The 9,676-nt window shown below is 42.8% G+C and overlaps 1 protein-coding gene across 1 annotated transcript; it reads right to left on the bottom strand.

The window, feature by feature from the left end:
* Positions 1–616: 616 nt before the first annotated feature.
* LOC145610340 (uncharacterized) lies at positions 617–3,654 on the bottom strand. Its single transcript, XM_081665674.1, has 3 exons — positions 3,165–3,654; positions 917–2,798; positions 617–800 (listed from the first exon to the last, which is right to left on the bottom strand). Exon 2 carries the CDS (start codon positions 2,681–2,683, stop codon positions 1,049–1,051), a length of 1,635 nt encoding a protein of 544 aa, XP_081521800.1. The 5' UTR covers positions 2,684–2,798; positions 3,165–3,654; the 3' UTR covers positions 617–800; positions 917–1,048.
* Positions 3,655–9,676: the final 6,022 nt, after the last annotated feature.

Here is a 9,676-nt window from a genome sequence, read left to right as displayed (position 1 = left end):
GCCTGGGTAGACCAAACTGATGATATGAGATCTCAGACATTGATTTACTGAAACTGGTACAGAAAGATTGGTCACTACTCACTTGGACCATTGGATGAGAAACGGGGCGCAGGTCTAAGAGATTTGCAAGGTGCTGTTACAGGAAGATGAATAAGGGTCTAGAATAAGGGAAGAAGATTAATTTGGCTTTCCGGAGAACAGCCAAGCCTTTTCGTGGTTGAAGTTGCCATCAGAGAAGCTGCAAAAGCTAAGCAACGTCAACTAGCAAATGGAATTTGCCAAAATTGGATATTATTGTGCCAGGTATGAGCTAAATTCCAAGAACTTTTGGTGCCAGCAAATTGCATAGTATAAATGAAAATGAAAGGTTCATCCCTGAAGCAGCCTCCCTTACAAGAATGAATGGGTCTGATCTTTAAGCAACAATTATAATTAAATCCTAATGATACAAACTCAAACCACGCGTGCAAGTGACTATCAAGTTCAGTCATGTAGCAATTTGCGAATATTCTAGAAAATAAATTTTGAGCTAAGTAAACAGAGAAAATTGTTTGAGTAAGAAAGAACATAATGTTTGACAGTTATGAGAAACCTTGAGTATTACTGTTAGTTACTACAAGTCAAAACTAAATACGTAGTATTTGTACCTTGCAAAATTACAAATCACCTGCAGAGGAAGCATTTCCTTTCTGCAATTATACAATGTTTCCCTGTATGCATCGATCAAACTACCAGCAAAAAATGGTCACACAGAAAACGCTTAGTAAAGGAGTAATAATCACATCATCCCACAAAAGAAGCTGCACGAATTAGAAAGAAATTATGTTAATAGCTAGGAAAATATTGTGCAAGAAATTGCAATAAAAAATTAAAAGATCAACTGAATTCAGCTGTAAATACCTAGCCAGATACTTACTTCAGAGATGGAATTCTCCCTTTGCAAGCAGCAAAAACCATGCATTTCAAAGATAGGAAAAGTATATGGCTGCAAAGTTGGTTTCTCATTACTACAGACATATATTTGAATCAAATCCAGTTCAATCTTACTTCATACTTCCCTAAGATCCTCGACTTCCATTCTCATTGTCGCTGGGTTAGGTGGAATCATAGTTTCATTCATCAATACTGAAGGTTCAATCTTGGATGAACCAGAATTTAGCCAAAATGAGGTGTTCAAATTAGACATGGATTGAGTACCATACCTACCAGCACTACCTTCACGAGGTAATGGGGTAAGAGTAGAATGGCTGTCAAATCCATTCTTATTGTAAATTCTTTCTTCCACTGTCTCATAGAAATCTGCAGTTCGAACTTCCTGGGCCAGAGAACACCAGCAGCAACAGAGCCACTGAACACAATCTGCAACATTTGGTTTTCCAAAACACATATTATTTGGTGGCAGGTTGAATCGTTTTCTCATTTGAATCCGCCAGAACCCTCCATAGAGCAACCCAAATACACAAAGTGCAATACCAGTAATGCCCAAAATCCCTCTTACTGTTTCATTATCAATGTTGGCAGCAGCCAAGTTAAAGATCCAAAAGGGGGCCATGCAGAAAAGGAGAAATGTTGCTATGTGAACATACATATTACCAAAACCTAGCCTTTCCAGATTCCAACCAAAAACACAAAAGCAGCAGAAAATCGAGAGATATGAGACAAAAAAATCTTCCCACAAGCTAAACAGACCTCCTTTCCACTCAGGTTTATTCTCAACAACCCCTCTTTCATCTCGGGTTAAAAATGCATATTTTTTCTCCAAGGATTGCCTCCTCAACTGTTTAGGGGCTTCCTCATCAGCTTCACATTCATAATCCTTCCCAAGGGGGCTAAGAACACAGTACAATCCTGCAACTGCAGGAGCTGCAACGGCAAATGTTATGCAAACACCGACTCCAATTAGTGGCCGCTCAGATCTTTTGTAGCCCAAATTAAGGCCACATAAAGCATATTGAGCAAAGCAATTAACGTGAAGCAAAATAATCACAACCATCATGTGTGCCCGTTCATTAGGTTTAGCAGTCCCGTTCTTGCAATAAGTCTTCCTTAGCACTGATATATCATCCGACTTCCACCTACACAAAAGCACCAAATGGTAGAACCTCTTTGGATGTTGATAAAGACACATAAGTGTGAAGAGGGCATTGATAATCTGGTTATTAACCTCGAACCACTCATCCCTCTGCGATTTCTTTTTCAGAACATGGTTTAGCATTCCTGTCATCACAAGAAACAGAATTGCACCAGACACAGCAACACAAACTATCCACAAAAGAAGGACCATATTCAATGGTCTCTTAACCCACTCTTTGCACATTCGCCTCACAGAAGGCCAATCAACTTTACTAGAAATTACATCTTTGAATCGTTTCCTAAGACCTTGCATAACAGGAGCATTACTCGAGAGCTCATCCTTGTCCTCAGACATCCTTAAAAAACCAGCAGAGATAGAACTCCGTTTCCCTTTCGGACTGACTTTAAGTAACTTCAATCTGCTAGAGAGACTATTAGGATTTTCGACGAATCCCCCTGGTGATTTTTCATCACTTAGTAGTCCTTTCCTAGATGTTGAAACTTGCAAAGACACATGATTGTTTGAATTATTACCCCCATTTAAGGTCTCACAGTCACCTGAGTGGCTCAAATTAGACCCAGAACCTCCTTCATTTCCAGTTGAAACCATTACAAATTCTTCAAAAATTCCACAAGCTTTATAATGTTCTTTAACCACCTTTCAATACACCATAATAAACAACAAATGGTTCAAGAACTTAACTTGACTACCCAGATAGCAATACCTACAATAACCCACAAAAGAAACACACCCAAATGGCCAAATGATAAGCAATCCAGAAAACTAATTCAATTCAGCAAATATATTGAAGCATTTAGTTAAATTATGTGACAGTAAAACCCTAGCTCTTAAATTTTAAAGGCAAATGTAATACTAACAGAGGTCTACAAAATGGACTACAAACATACACAAACTAAAAAAGGTGCACACCACAATATTCATAAAGTTGGCCTTAATGCCGAAAATTCGGGGTCGGCTACATGAACCAAAATTTTATCTCATGGGGTCGTACACAAAAAACCTCTTCCTTCATTCAAAATGAAAATAATGTAGAAAGTGAAAAATACATAGTTTATGAATTGCAGCTTACCTCAAACTACCGAGTTTCTTTTGCAGCTCTTGAAGCAGTATATCTCATATTCTCATGCTATGAACTATGAAGAACACCCTGAATCCCAAAACAATAAGCAAAATCATCAACAAAAGAAGGATGATAATGAACAAATTAATCTGTAATATTTTTCAATTTAGTGGAATCTACTAAAGAAAAAAATAGTGTCTAAAAGCAAAGAAGAATTCAAAAAAAAAAAAAAAAGCAGAGAAGTTTCAACACATTGAGCCCACAATGTCAAAATTTGCCTCCTACTCAAAAATTACAAATATTTGAAAACAAAAATTCCTGAAAATAGAACATAATTTGAGAAGACCAAAAACAGGGTATGTTGCTAATCTGGTATTGGCTAGCTGCAAAATCCGCTATAAGAAAGAAAATTTCACTATAATAATTTTTAAATTTTTTTTGGTTTTTTTTAGGAAATTTGCTTATATATGTATTTCCTCCGTTTTTATTTACATGCAACACACCCTTTAGCACGGTAATTAAGAAATGTAAACTTTAAAATAGGTAATTGTTAGGAGTGTAATTCAATGGGTCATGTGCTTTAAATAAGGAAAGTAATGTAATTTAGTGGGTCATGTGTTTTAAATAAAGGAAATAATACATTTTTTCTTAAAATAACATTCTTTTTATAGTGTGTTGCAAGTATTGTGACATTTCCTTTTTAGGAAAGTGTTGCAAGTAGTAAAAGAAAACGGAGGTTATATAACATTATCATAATTTAATTACTCATATTTGAAGAAAAAAAAAGTAGACGTGACCTTTTCGAAAATCGAGTTGAATACCCCATTTAAACTTTTAAGATGTCCCATGAAAAATATTGTTAGTCTAGAATATTTTTTAAGTCGTTAATCAAAAGCATTATCCAACAGAGGTGTGTTTATATAATTATATCATTTAATAGTATACAATTAGGACAACTGGACAAGCATATCTTGGTTCAATGTTTCCTTTTCATCATGGTACATTGGTATCATCCGTATCAAGACTCTCTACGGTTTTTCGTTGAAGTCAAAACTGTTGGTTCAAAGCGTTAGTCTATCTTGGTTATGTCAAAAAAACGACTTTTATCCTATTTATGTACGAAATTCGTATTACGGAATACTCTATAATTCATAAATTATTGTAATTAAGTTTAATATTTCCTAAGTCCCCAAAATTTCAACTTTGATAGCCAAAAATTAGTTCCAAAGTTATCATTCTTAGGGTTGCAAAAGATCCGAGCAAGTCGAGTTTTAGTCTGTTGATAAAAGATATTTGTGTTCGAACTATCTGGAGCTTGAACGAGCTTTTAAAAAGCTCGTTAAAAATTTGGCTTGAACGAGCTCACGAACATACTCGTTTGCATTTTGTTTTGGGTGTTTTAGTCTCTTGGGAGAGTTACAACACAAAGACTGATCCGGCGTGAGCTGTACCTGCAAAACAAACGAAGACCCCAGGTGGTTGGAGCTCCGCCTCAGACGGTCAAGTTAGTAACTTGAAAAGGAATAAAGAGAACGGAAATTTAGGTGGGTATCTGATCGGATTCCAAGCTCAGGTCTATCTCTGATGTGAGAGAATGCAGGTGTAATAGATGGTAAAACGTGCCCTCAAAAAGAGGGACATCTCCCTATTTATAGGGTCTTTGGGATTTGTGCCCCTGATTAGGTCACTGAACCCTAATCATTAGTGGGCTGCGCCGCTTTGCAGCTTTCTCGGGATTTGGGCCTGAAGGCCGCCTTTTTTCCCTTAATTTCTAAAGTGACACGTGTGAAGCGGAGATTGGTCCACTTTGGGCCAACCTGAAGCTGACACGTGTCGTCCTCTGGTTGGACCACGTGGTGGGGTAAAATTACCCTAAACATTTGCCCCTCACAGATGTGACGTGGCACGCCACGTGGCATCTGTGACATGTGTCACGCTCCGATTGGTGGTAATTTTACCATAAAGAAGTAACCGTTCACCTTCCGAGTAAATTACGGAAATGCCCCCGTATTTACCCTCTATATATAGTCGTTTACCCTCATAATTTTGTACGTTTACAAAAATTTTCTAGAGAGAAAACTTTGAGAGAGCAGAAGTCATCCGTTTGAGTCAGGCGCAAGCAAGGAAGCTCGTACTCCATCAACCCAGCCGGACCCGTCCGTTTTCAGATATCAAACCCAAAGGTACCGTCTTTTCCTCTCTCAGCTCTTTTTCTTGTTTCACCGCTTGTACATATTTCTTGCAATAAATGGATGCATCACCAACACACACGGCACAGCCTAGGTTAAAGTCCAGCCGGTCACCTGGGACGGCTGAGTCTAGGACTGGGAGTGCCGTCTCGGGGTGTTGGGACCACCCTTTGCCTTGGATTCCGACCATTTATGTGTCTGTGCAGGACACAATGGCCCGGACTATGCAGACGGCCATTGATCCAAACTACAGAAGCGAAGGCTCAGGCGGCCAAACGTCTGAGGGAGAAACGTCTGGTCAGGAAGGCCAGACGGCTCTAGAGAGATCCCTTCCGCGCGCCCCTTCAACTCCCGCAGATTCCTTTCTGGAAGAGTGCGACCAAGGCGGCGATGAGGCCGCCTCAGCCCCTTTGACCCAGAATGAGGAGGAGACGGAGAGCGACAGCTCCGCCTCTACCTCTGAGAGCAGCGACGATTTACCCCCGCTTGAGGATAGCGAGGAGGAAGAAAGGAAGAAGTGGAACGAGAAGGACGATCCCTTCAACATCCACGTCTCCTCCAAGGACCGGATCCAAATGGAGGAGAACTTAAAAATTTTTACACAAATGCACCCGTTAGGAGACGGGTATAGAATAAGAGTGTCGCCTGAGGATGGCACCATCTCCTGGGAGGATGATCAAGAGAACGCCAACAACTACTTTGGCTGTTATGAGGCGGCGTTCAAGGCGGGTATTCGCTTTCCCCTTCACCAGGCGGTGAAGGCAATATTGAGAGGTTACGGCCTCGGAGTCTGGCAACTTACCCCCAACTCTTGGACAAATATTTTGGGGTACGTTGCCGCCTGCGAATTTCAGAGGCTCAACCCCGGCTGGGAGGCTTTTGCTAGCATGCACTATCTCAGCCGAAGCCCAGGCGGCTGGAGGGCGTGGTACACTCTAACCACACATCCTCAATATATGATGACCTTGGACAAGGTCTCCAAATTTGACGCCTGGAAGCACAGGTTCTACCTGATGTCAGCTCCCAGCAGGCGGGAGAATTATGAATTCCGCCAATATAATAAGAAGCCCGACCTGATGGGCCGGAAGTGCGCTCTTCCCCGGATCCCTGAGGAGGATTTTGACAAGATAATTGAGGCAGACTTTTTCGGCCTCACAGACGCGACCTTGTCAACCGGAGAAACAATAAAAGTCCCCAAGAACTGGATCCCTAAGAGCGCCTGGTTCAGGGACGAGTGTTTCCTAGCCGCCTGCGATCTAGGACACATGTTTACCAAACGTATGCGCCTGAGTTTATATCCGCCTGTGGTGCTTTCGTATCGGAATTGATTTATGATACTAATCAATCTCTTTCTTTTTGCAGAAGAAGCTTCAGACATGTTGCAGACGGAGAAGACTCCCAAGCGGTCCTCTGCAGTCATCCGCAAGGAGCTTGCGGAGAAAGCGGCGGCCGCACTCAAGGCCAAGGTAAAAAACGCCTGACCCTTTCTTAGATTGTCCACAAAGATTATTTTCTCCGGATGCTAACTTTAACTTGGTTATTTTCACAGGGAGGAGAGGTAGGCAAGACGTTTGAGAAAAATCTCAAACGGGCTAGGGAGGAAACCCCCACCGTTCTCAACAAAACCAAAAAATCCACCTCCGCCTCAACTCCTGGCGCCTCAGCCGGAAATCAACAGATGCGGATAGCGGGGCGAAACGAGAGGATAGGCGGCAGCCTGTGCCTTGATCTCGTCAACCCCTTATCAGCAACCGGGGGGTTCACCACGCCTGCAAGCGGTTCCCGCTTGGCCGGCTCTGAAGGTAAGAACCCTTTTGAATCCCCGCTTGAGCTGGGGTGGCCTTTGCGGGTGAAATCCCACTCTCAACAGACGTCATCTTCAGACGGTCGGCAACAAATAGGTGCTGCCTTAGTTTCGCACTCATCACGTATTGATTGTGGTGCAGATCAATCTCCCCGCTGGTCAGACGTCCTGAAGCATGCCAAGGCCATGCTTGACGCCGTTTGGAAGAGGGATAAAGACAACATCCCTGGGATAGAGACGTTCAATCTGGAACGCATTCTATCCCTTCTGGCTGAGGTAAGAAACTTGTCAATTTTATTTTTTCCAAGTGTTTTATCCCGCCTGCAATACTCATACCGCTTGCTTTTTTGTAGGCTATGCTGCGGGTGGACGGGCTCAAACGTCCTTATTCCCGCAAACGGGAAGAGATAAAAAGGGCCAAGAAGTCCGCCACAGACGCTGATAATATTACTTTACACTCGACTATCGTAAATGAACTTGAAACTAAAGCAATCATAATGACACAGGCGTCTAGGATCCAGCAGCTGGAGGCGGATCTGAAGACGGCCAACCAGCGGGCGAGTGATGCTGAGACGGCCCAGAAGAAGGCAGAGAAGGCCCAGAATAAGGCGGATGAGAGCGCCAAGAAAGCTAACGAGACGCTCAAGAAGGCCCAGGCGGACCTTGGCACACTTCAGGGTGTTTCTGAAGAGAACACCAACCTAAAGACCAAGGTTTAGAGGCTGGAGAAGGAGGCTGCTCAGGCTCAGATAAACTTTGCAGCAACCCTGGAGGTGGAGCAAAACCGTCTAGTTGCTGAGAGTGACGCTGACAATGACGCCCGTATGAAGATCGCCTGGGCTGCCTTGTACCCAGACGCGGATTACAGCATCTGGGCACTGGCTCACAGTTATGCCGAGTACGTGGTGTACTTGAGAGACAGAGGTGAGCCAGAGCCTGAGTCCTTTGAAGCCTGGGTCAACTCTAACAATGAGCCCCCCGCGCCTGAGCAACCTGGTCCCAGTGTAGCACAAGAGATTCCCTCAGACGGTGAGGAAGAGGACCAGGAGGAGCCGCCTGCAGGCCAGAAGTGATTTTTCAGCGGCAGTATGCCAATCCCTGTTTTTTATCTTTTCTTTTATTCAGCGGCAGTATGCCAAAACTTGTTTTTCCGGCCTGTGTGCCGAGTATATTTGTATTTACCGGCTAAGGAGCCGGGTTAATTAACAATTTCTCCTTTCTCCCGGACGGGGTCCGGTTAACATTTAATCCACTACAACCGTTTGGTTGGGTGGAATTTTAATGAATGCACCGACTGAGTCGGTTTTGATCATTTTGCATTTGCGTTTGAATTTCAATTTTTGCCTAACTTATCAAAAGCATGCGGCGATTTTGACCTAGCTTATCAAAAGCCTGGCTGTTCTTGCCCCTGGACGGCTGTGTGATTGGTTTCAAGTGGAGTTGGTTGATTGACTTGGAAACGTCTGATGCTGCAAAGAGCATGAGACGTTTGTAAGTCAATCAATCACAGTAGTGATTTCCCCAAACCAAGTGCACAACCGTACACCAACAGGCGTTCCAGTCACTACCCAGACGACGTTTGTCCGTCTTGGTAGAGATTTCATAGCCATTGAACAACTCTTTTGCCCCAATCGGGATAGAAAGTGCAATTTTGGAAAAAATAACCTAAGTGAGAACTTTAGCCGGTGACCGACTGATGCCCAGGGCATCCGGTATTTGGTAACTTGATCGTTCTTCACAGGTCATTCTGGTCAGACGGCTATGAGTTGACCAATTCGATCGATCAATTTTTGCCGTCTGCCTGGGTACGTAGAACCGACAAATAGTCTGTTCTCTGCGACGATTGCACCCGGAGGGGTGTTGCCGGACGCCTTTGTCCATGTTGGGACAGGCGATTTTATAAAATGAGCAACCATCCGGCCATTTTAGCCTTTGGTCTTGTTTAGGACCGGTTGTATAGCCACTAAGCGTTTTTGTGCTCAGTTTTTAATCGGAACATTGGCCGAGCGTTATTACAACATTGAATTTACACCAAGTGTCGAACTTAGTTGGTTAAACAAAAAAGCATGTCTGGGTATTACCCAGACTGACAGGCAATTATTAAATCATACCAAGTATCAAACTTAATTAAATAAACAAAGGATCCATCTGAGTATTACCCAGGCGGTCAAACAAATGTAACCTTTACTAAGTATCAAACTTAGTTAGGTAAATGAAGAATCCGTCTGAGTATTACCCAGGCGGATAATAAAAAAACAAAACAATTTTGCAAACAAGGTCTGAATCTTCATTAATTGACTCACTCTTTACAAAAAACTTACATTCTCAGAAGTAGTACTTTTTCAGATTGTCTACATTCCAAGTTCTAGGCCGGCGCCTGCCGTCTGGAGTTTCCAGGCGGTAGGTGCCGTCCCTTACTTCTTCATAGATCCGGTAGGGGCCGTCCCAATTTGGAGTTAGCTTCCCCAGCTCATTGGCCCTACCGGTTGCCTCCATTTTTCGTAACACTAAGTCGTCAACTTTCAAGG

Source organism: Chenopodium album, chromosome 3, assembly GCF_948465745.1.
Source record: "Chenopodium album chromosome 3, dcCheAlbu1.1, whole genome shotgun sequence".
NCBI lineage: Eukaryota > Viridiplantae > Streptophyta > Magnoliopsida > Caryophyllales > Amaranthaceae > Chenopodium > Chenopodium album.
The sequence above is the reverse complement of the archived record's forward strand: the minus strand, read 5'-3'. Positions and strand labels throughout refer to the sequence as shown.

What these genes read in the sequence shown, in the direction of transcription:
- LOC145610340 (XM_081665674.1), bottom strand. Translation starts at nt 2,683, where the DNA reads ATGGTTTCAACTGGAAATGAAGGAGGTTCTGGGTCTAATTTGAGCCAC.